Source organism: Moschus berezovskii, chromosome 9, assembly GCF_049115385.1.
Source record: "Moschus berezovskii isolate FMDL1 chromosome 9, NW_MosBer_1.0, whole genome shotgun sequence".
Taxonomy (NCBI): domain Eukaryota; kingdom Metazoa; phylum Chordata; class Mammalia; order Artiodactyla; family Moschidae; genus Moschus; species Moschus berezovskii.
Genome location: NC_142468.1, coordinates 97,691,317 through 97,708,035, shown reverse-complemented (window position 1 = coordinate 97,708,035; position 16,719 = coordinate 97,691,317). Strand labels below are relative to the sequence as shown.

The window sequence follows — 16,719 nt, the reverse complement described above, 5'->3', positions numbered from 1 at the left end:
TAGTCTCTCTCTCACTGCTGTTTTCTCTTGGATTTTCTCTTGGTATTTCACCATATTTGAGGAATACAAAAAAGGTGATCCTTGAAAACTATCCTTGTCTTGGTTTCTACTGTAAAAGAGTCATATGGAATTTCTGAACCCAAATTCCTAGAGACATTTGCCTGTGTGCTTTGCTATGCAGTTTGGAAAGATTAATTTAAAGACAGGGATTTGGTTTTAGGCCATCACCAGTAGTAGCTGCTCATTCTAACACTGAATATACTGTAAATCCCCAGTACAGGACTGGTGCTTCATGCTGTCACTGTTATCTGACTTAAAGCAACTCTGGTGTCTGTGCAGCCCTTGACTCTGGAATAGTTGTGGATCGAAGACCCAACCCCTGGGCAGCACTGATCTTCTAAGACTGAGAGTTAAGTGTGCAACTAGGAAATGAGAAAATTTTTAAATAACAGAAAGCAACCATTCCAAGAACTTCACAAAATGTCCTGTACAGGAAATGTCCACCATAAGGACTCTGTGTTCTTACCTTCTCTTCAGACAGTAACCTTCCAGAAGCAAACCCCAAAGCAACTGTGATTCTGCAATTGACTAAACGAGCATGAACCAGTTGGATGAGCATCAAGTGCCGTCTTTCAAAGAGCCAAACCCTTAAGATCTTCCCATCCTCAAGATGATAGGAAGAAGAAAGGTGGGAGCACTGCTGAGGTTTTTGGAAAGCCCTCAAGCTCTGTGTGAGACTGACAAGCTCATCTTCGGAAAAGGGACCCGCCTCATCGTGGAACCAAGTAAGTAATCCATTTATCTGTTCTTTGTAAGGTAATTCTCCATCTCGGGGTGGAAATATCAGGGACTGTGAAATGGGTAGTAATAGCAACAATATTGCGTCGAGGAGGGGTTTGGGGAAGATATGAACTACCGTTAAGTTCCTCCATAGGAATTGGGAGGGGGTTGTTTTTTAAAAAAGTAGATTAGGGGGTTGTAAAAGACCCTCACACAGCTCAGAGAGACTGAAAAAACTTCTGTCCAATGCTTGAGCTTTGGGTCAGGCTGTAGAAACCACACAATCACTGGCTCAACTCCTCCAGGAGAGTCTTAACTGACCAGGTACAAGGTTAGGCTGAGTCTGGGTGACTCTATCAAGCTGGCTCCAGATATAAAGAATTCTGATCTTTAAGCTAAATACTTGCTCTTAGGAGAGCTCAGAACTGCGTCAGCTTCCTGGGCACATAGGCTTAGGCCAGGGTAAGTGGGCTGGTGCCGCTCCATTTTTCTTCAGAAAAAGGGAACAAGTTCCAGAAATCTGTTTCTAATTGTTTGCAAATGGAAGTTAGATGACTAGTGAGGAAGAAAGTGGATGTGCTATGCTTTCTTTAAAGCCTATAGGACATAGCCAGGTGTATCTCCCTAAGGGCTCATGGCGTCCATCTTCCTTACTAAGGGTATGCAGTGCCACTCACTAATTAACTGTTATAAAGGAATCGATGCTAATGTTGTCAAAGGTCTATGTTCAACTCAGAAGGCATCTTCTCGTGTCATTTAAGTGACATTTTAATTCAATTGTGTCTTATTTAAAAAAAGAAAGACTGTAATCTCCAGTGGGCAGCAGCTTCCAATTAGAAAGTTAAGATTAATATTAAGCTAGAAAATGTAATAAACAACACAAAACCCCATTTCAAAGATCCTAGGGAAGTCTGGCAAGGGGGTCTCAAATTTGTTGGGGCCCCCTTGTCTGCAGGAGCTATCTGCTGGAAAAGTAACAGCACAACCTGGCCTGATGCCCTGGTGTTCGTATTGTGTTTTCGAAGGTAAAAGAAGACTACAGAGAAGTGGGGTGAAAGTGTGATGGAGTGGGCTCCTCTCACAGAATGGTTGGGGACAGGACTGTCCTGGGTGCATGAATTGAAGGAGGCATAGAATTGAGATCAGACGAAGGGAAGGGAGAAGTGCAGGCTGGGCACCCCCCAACCTCACACACAAAACGGAGAAGCAGGGCAGGGGCTTTGCATCCAGAAAAAGATGGAAAGCCAAAGCCAGCTAGAAGATTCAGAGCAGAGAAAATCATATATCTATTTTTTAAATCATAGTAAGATTTGAAAATTCAACTAATTAAGGTTCTTGCCTTTAGACCTTGTTGGCTCTAATTTTTCTCACTAAAATAACAGTTCGCCCACATTCCTGACAAAGCCAGCGACTGAGTTCCTTCATCTCCCTTTGCTCACCGAGTTCTTCCTAACGAATTGAGTTCTTCCGTTCACTGACTTACTTGAGCCAGTGTTGCCCTAAGTGTGGAGTGCATAATGTGATTTTCAGTGGTACATAGACAGACATTCTTTTCATTTGAATTGCATTATCTTTTAATGGTATCAGCATAGTACAACTAGGTTGTCAAACCTATGTGATTTAAAGTTTCCTCTTAATTGTATCTTAAGTTCAAATGTGAGTAAATTTAAAGAAAAGTATTAAGCAAATCTTATGACTAATGGAAATGACCCAAAATAAAAGCCCCGAAAGAGGTATGATTAATTGAAGTTTAAGAAACACTGAGCTGGTGCCTTCCATTGTCCTTTGAGATGAAAAGATAGCAGGCATCCAGAGAAAGCATATCTTTCAGTGTAGCCCAGATCCAGAATATCTTTGTACAGTGACTTCTTTTTAGCCAACACATATTGGTGAAAGAAGGATCACTGAAAACCCAGGTCCTTTATCTTCAGAAGCCTACTTTCTTTTGATGCTCTCTTTCCTCGGGAGCTCCTGTCAAGTTCTTACTTGCAGCATCCCTGGTTGGTTGCACCAAACTAACAGGTCTACACAGACCCACCGTCACAGGTCCACCATAGCTTTCAAGCCTCCAGATGGAAAAAACATAGGGTTGCCACTTAGCTTCATAAAACAGAACCAGAGTAAGGACAAAAGGGCAAGGAATGAAGTACTACAATGTAAATATGTGCTACTGACCACAGCTATGACAGAAGCTTAGAGAGGGCAGTCAGGAACATTTTCATGCCAGTGGGCCACTGGATGGACTTGGAATTATATGCACTATTATATGCTATTCAAATATCATCATCATGTCAACTACCACTTTTTGAGGGCCTACTATGTATTGGGCCACTGGACTAGGCACTTTATTCATGAATGTCATTCTACTTGGTTCTCACATGATTATGCAAAAATTAAGCACTATTACTTGCACTTTTATAGATCAGGAGAGGTTCCCCAAGATCACACAGCTTAGCAAAGTTAAAATTGGTATCATCTGTCAATTCCAAACCCTGTACACTTAAAACACTCTGCTCTTCTAGGGACTTCAGTTGGACGGGGGTACCTGTGGAGGTTTTTTCTGCCTGGCTCTCCCACTCAGGCTCCTAATTAGCTTCTTTCCAAGCTGCCTACAAAGTCAGAAGCAACAGTTAAGCTATTTCCCTTCCAGCTGCCACCCCCACCACAATCCTTCACCAAGGCACAACTCCTGCCCCCCAAACAAAACCAGTTACCCAAAGAGGCATTCTCCAGGCAAGGCTCATCCCCCACATTACACCCCTCAGACTCGAGGGTCCCTAAACTCAGAAAGGTTCAGACAATGATCAGAGCATCACCCTTTCCTTCAAGAAAGAGAAGTCCTCAAAACCCTGGGCTCATCATCAAATGCCAAGAAACAACTTTCCCACTCCCGTCTTTGGCATTCGTTCCCTCTCACTCAGGAGGAGCATCTCCCAGCACAGAGCCTTGACCTGCTGTACTTTCTGCCAGGAACCATTTTCTCTCATGAACTCACCCTAGCCTTCTCCCTCACCTTCTCCAGGTCTTACTCAAACATCAAATCTAGTGAGGGCTTCCTCAACCAACCCCTGTCTTCTGCAGTCTTTGCTTTATTTTACCTTGCTTTATTTTTTTTTAATGTTATTTAATTTTTGGCTGCACTGGGGCTTCATTGCTGCTTGCAGGCTTTCTTTAGTTGTGGCAATCGGGGATACGCTCTAGCTGTGGTGTGTGGGCTCTTCATTGTAGAGCACGGGCTGCACACACCTCGGCTCAGTAGTTGAGGTGCAGAGGCTTATCTTCCTGGACCAGAGGTTGTACCCACGTCCCCTGCATTTTCAGGCGGATTCCTAACCACTGGACCACCAGGGAAGTCTACCTTGCCTTTTTCTTTAAGTGGCATTATTCGTGTTTTACAGGAGATCTTAACTGTCTATATTAGAGACTCTATGATAACCATTATTTAAGGTAAATGTTCCATGGGGTCACAAAGTCAGACACAACGGAGCTACTGAACACATACACGCATAGCTTCACAGGGCTGTCCTAACAAAGGACCACAACCTGGAGGGCTTAAGCCGGAAGCTCATCCTCTTGCAGTCTGGAGTCCACCTTGCTTTATTTTGTATAAAATACACCTGAAACTTTGAATGCTTATCTATCAGCTATCTTCCTTGTTCCACGAGGACAAGGGCTACATTGAAAGTAAATATTTGTTGAATGAATGAATGGATGAGAGAACAAGTCAGCAGTGGTACAAGGCACAAGGAGACAGAAATGTAAGCAAGCTAGGCACTTCGAGAGCCAAGCCTGATCCCAGTTCGCAACCTGTGACAGGTCGCTGGCACTATGCGCGGGGCACTCTTCTAGGTGCCAGGGAATCAGCATGAACAAAACAGACAGAAACCCATGCCTTGTTGGAGCTTGCAGTGTACTGTAAAAGACAGATGATAAACTCACCAAATAAAATATATAATATTTTAGGTGGTGATAAGCCCTGTGAAGGAAAATAAACCACAGAAGAGAAAGAGTATCAATAGAAGGGGGCAGTGTGCGGTTTTTAACAAAGAAGTTATAGAAGGCCTCATTGGAAAATTTACATTTGAGCAGAGACCTGAGGGGGTAACGGAATGAATTGTGCAGATTTCTGAAGGATGAGCACTTCCAGGCAGAGGGGACACAAGCCCTGCCCAGGGTACGTGAAGGATAGCAAGGAAGCCTGGGTGGCTGGAGGAGAATGAGTGACTGGGACAGAGTCTGCAAATGTAGTCAGGTTGATAATGTAGAAAAGATGGCTTGTAAGTCACTGTAAGGACCTGTACTTTTGGATTTAAGAGGAAAGGTTAGAAAAGGGAATGGTGGTCACACCTGACTCTGGTAAGAGACCAAAGAAGACAGAAACCTGAATTCCAGTCCTCACTTTTATCCCAAACACCAAAGAAACAGGATCGTCTCCTCTCTCAGCAACCTCTCCCTACAGGCCCTGGGGAACTCTGAGCTTAGTGTAATTACATTCTCCCGCTTCAAGTAAAACTTTTTACTGAATTTGACCCTAATAAGCATTCTAATACTTACACTGAACATTTACAGAATGCTTTATATATACACCCTTTCACTTAATCTTACAACCTCTCAATACAGAAGACAGTATCCTCATTTTATAAAGGAGGCAAATGAAGTTCAGTGACCTTAAGGAACTTAGCCAAGATTACACACTTAGTAAGTAAGAAACTGAGTGGAATTTGATTTCAGGTTCTCTGATTCCTTTCTACTTCACACAACTGAGAACCACTCTCCATTTTAGTGTTTCTCAAAGTATGATATGCAATCCTGTATGATCTGAAAAATCTGCATATTTTCTCCCTGGATTTTTGTGAGTAACATACAGCGATTTCATAGACTCTGGTTTTTACATATGACAGAAGCTATTTTAACTGTCATATCTTAGTGTAAGTATGCCATTAAAGTTTGCTCAAATTTGAAATTTATGAATATATTATTAAAATAGACTCTAGTTCTATTTTATAACAAGTCTGGCTGCTGCACAATGCTTGTCAATGATACAAAGCTCCGATTGGATAGGAAATGGAATTCTCCTAAACAGTTCTGAGTGAGGCTCATAACTTACTAGATCTTGCCCCACATAAGTATAGCCCAAGGGTTGAGAATCACTATTCTATGACCAACAGGATTCCCCAGTGGCTCAGTGGTAAAGAATCCACTGGCAATGCAGGAGCCACTGGAGATGCTGGTTCATTCTCAGGGTCAGGAAGATCCCCTGGAGGAGGGCATGGCAACCCACTCCAGTATTCTTGCCTGGAGAATCCCATGGACAGAGGAACTTAGCGGGCTACAGTTCATGGGGTCGCAAAGAGTTGGACACGACTGAAGCAACTTAGCATACCCTCATGCACTCTATGACCAATAGCCCACCTTTTTGGCTCCAGACTGGAAATTGTTTTTCAATCTCTTTTATTCAGACCACAAATTCAGACTATAACATGGCAAAAGTCTAGATTTCCATTTGACACAGGAATCACTTCTTGCTCCCAAGACAGAGGAAGAAAGAGGTTAAGCAGATGAGACAGAAAATCTCATCCAATGACTGTCACATGACTTGGCAACTGGGGCCAGGGTTGCGGTAAGGTAAAGGCCAGGCAGTTTTTAGACTGGGTTTATCAGCTGTGCAGAATCCACTAATATTTGGCAAAGGAACCTATCTGAACGTGGAACCAAGTAAGTAACTCGGTTTTCTTCTTTTTCTTCTTCTTCTTTTGCCTACTGTATCTGTCAGTTATCTTTGTTAAATATTTTCCCAATTCATCAGTTTAGGAAACACTTCTCAGGTTGTTGAAAGTCCCTCCAGCAAGTGATTTAGCAAGGGATGATGAAGGAGCAGGAACTGAGTTTCTGACAAAATCCAGGGTGGGAATGCATTGTAGTAGTCTTCTCGGTCCACTCTCTATCCTGGAGTGTCTTTGTGGCCTTCCCTCTACTGACTACCCTTAGAGAACCAGCTTACTTAACACCCACGCATTCGCCAATTTCAGATCTGGGCCATGGCCAGACCTGTATTATAGCACATCTAATAAATGTGAGGAGCAGTGGCAAGCATGTTAGGCCAAGAATTGAAAGACTGAGTTCGAATCCTTCTTTTTGACCAGCTCTATGACTTAACTTCACAGTACTTGAGTTTCCCTCTAGCTGATTCAAATGATTTCCAAGGTGTCTTCCAGCTTGGCATACTAAGATCCTGAATATCAGCCAGACCAATTCTAAGGGACAATATATTAGGAAAAGAAAGAAAGTCCAATGATGTGAATGTCTTATGATCCAGTGGAAATTCTGAGATTTAATGAAAAATGACGCTGAAAATGGAGTCCACTCTCTCTATATGCCCATTACTTAGCCTTTGTGTGGCCAAAGGAATTTTGACAAGTGGCAGCTGAAGCTCCTTTCAGTCCTGTCATCTATTACTCTGGTTCAGTGGATGGGAACTGGGGTCTGGAGACCTAAGAGTCAGACACAGCTCAGTTACTATCTTAACTGCTCTTTAGCTCCAATGACTTCATCTGTAAGACAGATCTAATAATATCACCTCATGGAGCTTGTTACAATAGTGTTTGTTGAGGAAGCGTAAACACAAGCCATCTGGAAGTAGTAAAATACTCACAAAAATGGCAGACATCTGAGAGTATTGGGGTCTTTTTAAAAGACCCCCAGTCTTTTGCAGAAATGACTTTTGGTCCAGCCATCATGTCCTTCCAACTCTGAGACATAGTCCTTTCTGACTGACTTGAACCTTACAACTGTGTTTCTGCTGAAAATAGCCATTTGACATTCTCAGCAAAACCAAATTAATTCCTTTCTCTCTGTGAAAATATGATTGTGAAGCAAGATCTTGGGGTAAGAGATGACAGGTTGAGGAGATAACAGCAGTAAACCCTGGGACTTCCCTAAATGCCAACACTCAGAAGATAACACACATCAAAGAAGCTGCCAAAACGAAAAGCTTAGATCTCAGAAACCCTTGTAGAGCTCTATGTATCCAGCTAACCCATCCACTTCCAAACAGTTGGACTAGGCAGGGAGAAAATAGGTAGTGAGGTTTGGGGTCATGATGTCTGAAATGGTGTGCTGATAACACAACTCTTCTTTGGAAATGAGACTCAACTCATCATGGAACCGAGTGAGTTATGCATTTTATTTAGTGTGTGTATTCCCTTGGAATCGTGGTACAGTCCTGAATAAGCAGAGCTCCTTGAGAAGTTAGGAGGTTCTAAATGGGAAATCCATTGTCATTGCTGTTGTTGCTGTAAAGAGTCAACGTAAAATTGGAGAATAAAATCATTAGATCTCTCTTAAGAACATATTCTGTGTATACTTGGAAACTCTCTTCTGAGGATTAGGATTGATAAATCTTCTGCAACTGCTTAAATAAAGCCCTGGTCATACTTCTGGCCCCTGGTCAGGGACAGGGACTAGGGAAAAGGCAAGCTCTGGATCTTTAGAGTCTTTCCACAGTTATGAGCGAAAAGAGTCATCGTCACAGCATAGGGAGAGGGAAGGTTAGAAGAAGAAATATATTATTAAAGAAGGAGTTACAGCAAAAGCATCTTCTCTGCCTCAGATGTCAATAACCAATCTGCCCTTGTCTCTTTTTTTGCTGAGAACTTGCATTAAATCATCATGCCTGACTCACACTAAATTATTTCCAAGGTCCCATCCTTGTTTGGGTCTGCTGAGAACTGTTTTGTGCTCACCTCCCTTGTTGACCCTGAATCTGAGGATTCTGTAAAAGGTCAGGAGCCTGCACCAAAAGTACAAACACAGCCCCCAACTTCAGGACAATGGGGAAGTAGTGGGCTCTCCTAGGGATATTATCCGTGGGCAGTCCGTTCCACTGTTTGGAAATCTAGGGGCCATTTTCAGGTAGTTTGGCTAGCTGCCAACCATCAGTCAACCGAGAGACCAACAATCTCTCGGAGGCTTTCCAAAATGCCGAGGCCAATGGGGCATTGGTTAGATTCTGATTTTACTTATTTCAGAGGCAATAAAGAAGTGGAGAAATGTACATGAATGTGAGGAGGCAATCTGACAGTCCTGAAAGGGACTGGTAGTGTCAACACAGTCTCTGCCTCTCAGAGGGTAATATAAACATACAGGCATTCTTGATTGCCTCGGGCTTCCAGGGAAATAGTGGAATTTGGTGAGTTTTCTTATCTTTAAGGAGAGGGAGACTAGAGCAATGAAAAGGAGAGAAAACAGATTCACATTGTAACTGATTGCAGTCTGATTGATGTTGGTCAAATTGCATCTGAGCAAAAAGTATTGTGTTTCATTTTCCCTTTAAATCATTTCCACTTGAAATTCAGAGTTATCTGCAGTGTTAGAATCAAATCTCTGAGGCTATGCCTTTGGGAGTCCTAAGGAAGAAGGAAAGAGATGAAACCGAAGCTTAGACCCTCTGCCAAGATGCTGACCCGTGCTCTCCAATGATATCCCAATCGCTTCTCCAGTTTTCTCTTCCTGCAGCGATTGAGTATAATATGATGACATGAGGCTCAGGTAGGGGGTTTAAGAATTTCAAATCAAGCCCCCAATCCTTAAAGTTCTGACAGCAAAGAATGGTCCTTCCCTTTCGCCTAGCTCTAACCCTGGACTCTTGATTTTTTGGTGATAAGACAAAGTAATCTATAGGGTTTTAAGCTCTATTTCACATGATTACCCTGTCCTCTGGAGGCTTGTATCTGGATCCAGAGTCAAGAGAAATTATAAAACAAAAATAACCAATCCAAAGCAAGCTCTGGTTTCCCTGACCTGTGTCCGTGACACGCAGCACCACTGGGTTCCTCTGTCAGCTACCAATTTCTTATTCAACCCTCGGGTCCTTAGAAAGTCTTTCCACGGGCTCAGGGAATCAGAAAGTAGATTTGTTGTTACTGTGAGACTCAGTCTGAGTGATGGGGGAGAAATTAGTTTCTAATCAAAAAGCAGGACTGTGACCCAAGAGAAGGGAAACAGGATATGAGAAAAAGAGCTGTGCCTAAAACTCTCCTCGGCCTAACATTCATTACAAGAAATGTCAATATTCAGTTCCCCATTCCTACTCCCAAGCTAGTGTGTTCTTAGAGAGTCCTTCCAACAGACGGGTGTTAAATCTTCCATCTTGGAGGCAGCTATTGGTCTGCCGTCACCCTCTTCTGCTGCTCTGTCTCAGCCCTGTCCCTTGTCCCAGTACTCCTGGGCTGGGGATTTCATGCTCACCTCCTTACCCAGCAGTTACACTATTCTTAGTTTCAAAGGGAACTGGGACTCTGTGTGCTCAGCCCCCTGATTTCATCAAGTGCAGCTTTGTAGCACTCTGAGCCATGGGGTCTCTAGGCTGGAACCCGAGCTGGGGAGACAGGACACAGATGTTGTAGCCCAGGCCCCAGAGCCGGCCCCAGGCTGGTTCCTTGTCAGGCAGTGTCACAATGTGCTCCTGGGACACCCGACAGATGTTTTTTGGAGCTGGCACCAAACTCTTCGTGGAACCCCGTAAGTTGATTTTTTTTCCATACATTTCTAGGGATAAGTTGACTGCTGGGACTAGGCTTGCCATCCAGTTTAACACCCGTCTGTTGGAAGGACTAGGAGATGGAGTAGTGCAGATGTGGAGTGGGGCACAGGAAAGACACTAGGCTGAGTAGCAAAGTGGCTCTGTAACTATTATTACTGAAAAAAAAAATTCTGAAAAAAGAGCAGCCCAGAAAGCACAGAGAAATCTAGTAGAAGAATTATACTGATATGTTGGAATATCAGATGCAGGAGGGGCAGAGGCCCAAATTCTCCAGGAGGTTGCTTCGTCCTTGCGCATCCCTTTGGCTAAGCTGACTGCTGTGCCTATCTTTGTGCCACCTGAAAAATGTCCTGCAGCTGGAAGACTTAGGAGAGAGACGGTTAACCTGGTGAGAGTAATCAGATAGAGTAAACTTATGTTTCAGTGTTCGAGTTAAAGGCCATCTTGGCAGAGATCTTTGAAATTGTGAGTGACATCTGTTATCCATGTTTCAATGCTTAGGGAACCTGTAAGATGCTCTATAAGAATCTAGAACATAGATGATTTCTAAGTTTATAAATAAAGGAAGACTGTTCAGAGAGGGTATACACTTCTTTTTGTATGTTTACCAGCACATAACCTTAGCATTAGATGGTACTCATTAAAAAAAGGAAGTCGGAAAATAACAATTGCGCAAACAAATAGTACTTTGAAACATGTGCCAAAATGTAGTTATATTTGTGGACCAAGAAGAAAGACTGGAAATTCTCAAAAGACAAGCAATTACATCTTTAAATTTTAGACTACAATGTAGTGCAAATTTTACACAACTTCAAATTTTGGTTTAGGCCTAATATAAAATAGACTGGGTTACATGTGACAACTGTACTGAATGCATTCTATTTTTTAAAAAAGGTTCGGTTCAGTCATATAGCCTTTTTTTTAGTTACCATGATACTAAAGAATGAGTTAAACCCTTTACCTTCAAACAACTGTTTTGAACAGATAGACATTAATTTAGAAAGAGGATCTGAGAAAAAATGTTTTTCAAACCAATGCATCATGCTCTATCTGAAATACTAACAGCTTCAGAGTTCAATGTCCTGAGTGTATGACCTTCTTCAGACATCTGTCTTGTTGGTTATATCAAATTGTTCAAATTATTCAAGCCAGGTCTCTCCATCCCAGAGTGATTATTAACAACTGCCTTTGAATTTAGATTTTTAAATCCCAAGCAAGGCTTAATTTTCCAACTAAATCAGACTAGGATTGGATCATATTTTTAAGTAATGAAGAAAATAGGGATGTTTTGGCTTTGTTTTTTAATAACTAGTTTCCTTTCTCTATAACTCATAGCTCCCTTGAAAATCAACCAGATTCATCTCATCAAATCAGTATTGTGAGCGAGAAATGCCACAGTTCTGAAGGGAGGTGACTGAGCAGAATGTGTGGTTTCCAAGCCGTTACTGCTGGGCTTATCAGTGTCGGTTATCAGCGGCTTCAGCTATGCCAGGAAACAAAACAATAAAGCTTTTCTCATTTTAGGTTCCAGGAGAGCTCTTTGAGAAGAGCTCTCCCAACACCCCACACACACACACACACATTTCTGATTTTAAGGAAAGAAAAAGATGCATACACAGAGTAGCAGATAAATGATTGTCCAAGATGAGGCGTGAAAGGAGAGAAGGCCAGGAGGAGACCCAACTATTGTAACCCATATTCCACAGCTCCGCTTAGAACAAAACAAGATGAAATGGGCTTAAAATGCTTTCATGCTCTTAAGGACTTCTAAAAATGACAGTTATTATTCTCTGATTAAAGACTCAAAAGAAACTCTAGGGTAGTCCCTTACAAGAGAACAAGAGTTCACCTGAAGGCAGAGAGATGGACCATTTAATTTTAGCAGATCCCTTCCAGTCCAAAAAATAGGAATGACACCCTGAAGTGATGTCAACACTAATACCTGCAGAGTGTTGGAACCACTATGGAGCCCTTTCAGACTCTGCTTTGATCTCACTCCAAGGGTTCATGCATTTAAAATAAACCAACTACAGCACAACTTAAGCTTGGTGCTCTGTTATGACCTGGAGGGGTGGGATGGAGGGCGGGTGGGGGTAGGGGGGTTGAGAGGGAAGCTAAGAGGGAGGGGGATATATGTATACTTATAGCCAGTTCAAATTGTTATACAGTAGAAACTAACACAAATTTGTACAGCAATTAACCCCAATTTAAAAATAAATTTAAAATAAATGAAAATGGAGGATATTAAGAAATTAAGAAATTAAATAATTGTACTGATTCAGATAGATATTCAGCCTAACTCAACTGTCCAGAGGATTAACTAATAAAACATAGATAACTGAAACTCAGTTGACCTAGACACTTCTTTGTATTTGTCATTGTCTATCTCTACTCCCAGTCATATCTCTTCACACCTCCTAACTAAGAGTCAAACTGCCTGCCTTTCATTTCTGCTTCCCTTGGTCATCCTTTCATGGAGACGCTAACGAGTTCAGATCACTAACAGGATGCAGGAAAGTCTGGATTGCAGTGACTGACGCCAGAGAAACTGAGGAAAACAGCATTGTTCAATTCCTACATGTGGATAATCATCTCACAAAATAAACTGATTATATTTGCAGAAAGTCAAGCTACTGCCAGTCCATCTGTTTTTGTCATGAAAAATGGGACAAACGTCGCTTGTTTGGTGAAGGAGTTCTACCCCAAAGATTTAACTATAAATCTGCAATCATCCAAGAAAATAATAGAATATGACCCTGCTATTGTCATCTCACCTGGGGGGAAGTACAGTGCTGTCATGCTTGGTCAGTATGAAGATTCCGATTCAGTGACATGTTCGGTTGAACACAACAAAAAAATCTGGCACTCTACTGACTTTGAACCGAAGAAAAATATTTCAGGTAGGTCCTATCTGGCCTCAAGGGGCTGGGGTTGTGGGGAAGAAAAGTTGAGGGAAAGAGAAGTTGGAGATGTAAACTCTTGACCAGATCACATTCAATATGGCATCATGCTGGAAATAAGACTTAGGTTCAGATTTAAGGATTAGGCTTAATTCCCATCCCTGAACAGGAATTAAACTTGTTGCATCTCTGAGCTGGAATCTAGGATAAAATCCATCTTATTTCATCCCCATCTCTCCTCTTCACCAAACTCTGTCTCCTTCATACTAAAGACTCTAGGATTGAACGTTCATGTGGGATCTGATCTAGTCTGAATGCCCCAACCAAGGGCAGCCCAGCTTATCTTGGTGTTCATTATCCCAGTTCTTCCTACAAATTAAGGCATACCTAGATGTTGGCTTCATGGCCTAATGGAAAAAAACCTCAAGACAGGAAACATGCTGACTGTGTCAACAGGTGTAGGATCTTAACCAAGTCACTCCTCTGGTCCTTAGTTTACTTACTTAAAGTCACCTCCAGTTCTAGAACCTGAAAGCCCTTGAGCCTCTCAGTTTTCATTGTAACCCTGACCACTGCTGTTTGTTCCAGAAACTCTAAAACCGAAGGAATCTGAAAACAGGGCAAAACGTGAAGCTCCAGTGACCTGCTATGAGCCCCAAGGTTAGTTGAAGCCGAAGGGCCAACTTCAGAATTGAGGTTAAAGCAAACTCCGTCATTGTCAGATGGGGCCCAAAATCATTCTATTTCAAAAGAAAATAAAAACCATACTTGAGTCCAGTTGGCTCCCTCTAACTCTTCAAGCAGAGTCTTCCTGATATAGGAATGGGTTTTTCCAAAGCTTGCTTTGCTGACTGTGAACAGCAACTTCAGGTCTGTGAAGGCTGTCTGGCACCACGCTGGGCTTCAGACCAGGAAGAATAATGGTGATGCAGGGCAGGCTGGTGTCGGTGCTGTAAGCCAACATCTGGCAGGAAATTTAGTCTCTTGCTAAGTGAGTGAACCATCTTCACTCTCGTTCATCCGCAGTGCAACCCGGGAAGGTGAACATGATGTCCCTCTCAGTGCTGGGGCTCCGAATGCTGTTTGCCAAGAGTGTCGCCGTCAATTTTCTCTTGACTGCCAAGTTATTTTTCTTTTAAGGTAAGAACTAGCTGCTTCTTATTTCTAACTCCACCCAAACTATGCTACACGTGGAACAAAGGAGTTTAGGACTGATAAGAAGCGTTGGGAAAGGAAAAAACACATAGAGACATATTACGATTCAATAAGGTGGACCCTTCTAGACACTTAGCATAACACTCTGTCTCCTGTTGGCCTTTTATTTCAAGTCAGACTCAAAATTCATGTAATGTAATACCAGTCAATAATCCTCACCTGCAACTGAGGAGCTAGAAAAACTGGACCTAAACAGGAAAAATCTTTTTCTTTATCGCTATTTTTGTGTATATGACCAAAGGACCATGGGCTTTTTGAGAGACCATCAGTAAAGGCTCACTTGAAGAATATTCAGGGGAGCAGAACTTGTCTTTGCCAGACAAAGCTGATGCCAGTTCTTGATCCTTAGTCATAGGACTCGATGTGTCGACCAGCCTATCTTTGGGATGAACCTACACTCCTATTCTTAGTGAACAGCTCTCTAATAACCACTCGGGATGCATGCAAATTGAGGATGAGATGTGAACTATTTGCCTGTTACTTGCATTCCCTCTTCTGGTTATCTTGTTATTGTTGTTCAGCCACTAAGTCATGTCTGACTCTTTGAGACTCCAAGGACTGCAGCACAGCCTGCTTCCCTGTCCTTCACTATCTCCCGGAGTTTGCTCAAATTCATGTCCATTGAGTCAATGATGTTATCTAACCATCTCATCCTCTGCCGCCATCTTCTTCTCTTGCCCTCAATCTTTCCCAGCATCAGGGTCTTTTCCAATGAATTAGCTCTTCGCATCAGGTGGCCTAAGTATCTTAGACATGAAATTTGAACCAGAACTTAGGTTTGCCTATAAAGCTCCTTCTCCAATGCCCCCAAACACCCCTCAGTCCCAGCTCCTGATCTAAGGACAATCCTACACTTAGTGCGTTGGACTTACCCAACCTAGTCTGCAAGCATCCTCAATTATTCCCCAACAGGTGAGGGTTTTACCAGCCGACCCAAGGACACAGGCCAAATGGCTACATGAAAAGGACCTTCTGACCTCAGTAGGAATCAGAAGCACTAGATTTTAGTTCCAACTTTGTCACTAACTCACTACATTACCTGAGCCAGTTTGCTCCACCCTGTTGGACCTGGGTTATCACATCTGTAATGCAAAGGGGTGAACAACTAAAGGAGAGCAGATGGGTTTCATGACTGGGGCCAACACCGATACACTGACAGTGACTAGCTGAGCGATCGCCCTGTGTGGAAGGGAAATGTGCCAGGATAGGTTAGTGATGTCTGCACTGGTACAACCACAGCAAGTACGGACCATCCCCATGACTGCTACAATTCCTTCCAGCACTGAAGGTCTATGATTCTATAGCTCTGACAGTTTTCCTTCATTTGCAGGCTGACTGGCATGAGAAGGCTGCATTCCCTGAAAGAAATCAAAAGCCTGCAGAGGAGCTACCTCCTAGGCTTTCAACTTTTTGGTGATTCAATTTGACCCGTCCCAGCCTTGCTTGAATGGCTGCTCCCCAAACTGGTTTTCCTTTAAAGGCAACAAACCCAGCTTATCCTTCAGGCCTGATGAAAGAAAGAAGTCCTGGGGAGTTGGGGCTTATGGCCCCAACTGTTTTATATGCTGCTTTATAAAGGGATAAGAGATATGAAGGTATATAGGACTCATTTTTTTTCCTATGACTGACAAACTTTGAAAGTGGTGTTTTGTTCCTTTGACTTTGCCTCCAGCACTAGAAAGTGGGACCCATCCAGTTCCCAGCTCCATCCTCCAAGAGGAAAAATAGATCCTGGGAAAAGGAGAGCAGGTGTCCTTCTACCTAAACGTAAAAGCCTCTGCTCAACCCAGCACTAGATTTGCCCAAACTAGCATTCTCATCCACAAAGGCATTTTCTGCTTTCCCTAGTACTTGAGAAACAAAACAACACTTGACTCCCTAATACTCTCTGTGTAGGCAATGGGGTTTCTAAAGTCTCATCTAGATACTCTCAGAGCTATTAGCAGAGATCAGAATAAAATGCAGAGGAAATGTGCTTTCCTCAACTTAACAAATGTGAATTATTGCAAGTTCCAGGCACTGTGCTGAGAGTGCAAAAATAAGTAAGACATGGGTCTTGCTTTCAAGCAAATCACTGTGCAAGTATTTTTGGAGGGAGGGATAGGAATGAGTCCCCAATATTTCCCTGTAAAACCAGAGTCTTCCTGACCCCTTGGCTGCCCATCTGTGCATGGGGAATTTGAGGGCATTGGATCTTTGGTGTTGATGGTTTTCTGCCATTCTTCTTTGTCTCTGTTGCATTTATTAAAGTGCATTGTATGTACCTTGCTTCTGGCTTTATTT

At 42.6% G+C, this 16,719-nt stretch overlaps 1 gene segment (V, D, J or C); it reads left to right on the top strand.

The window, feature by feature from the left end:
- Nucleotides 1-655: 655 nt before the first annotated feature.
- LOC129563264 (T cell receptor delta constant-like) lies at nt 656-16,226 on the top strand. The segment is given in 5 exon segments: nt 656-785; nt 12,943-13,221; nt 13,810-13,881; nt 14,248-14,361; nt 15,767-16,226. Coding segments are annotated over 4 exon segments (579 nt in total).
- Nucleotides 16,227-16,719: the final 493 nt, after the last annotated feature.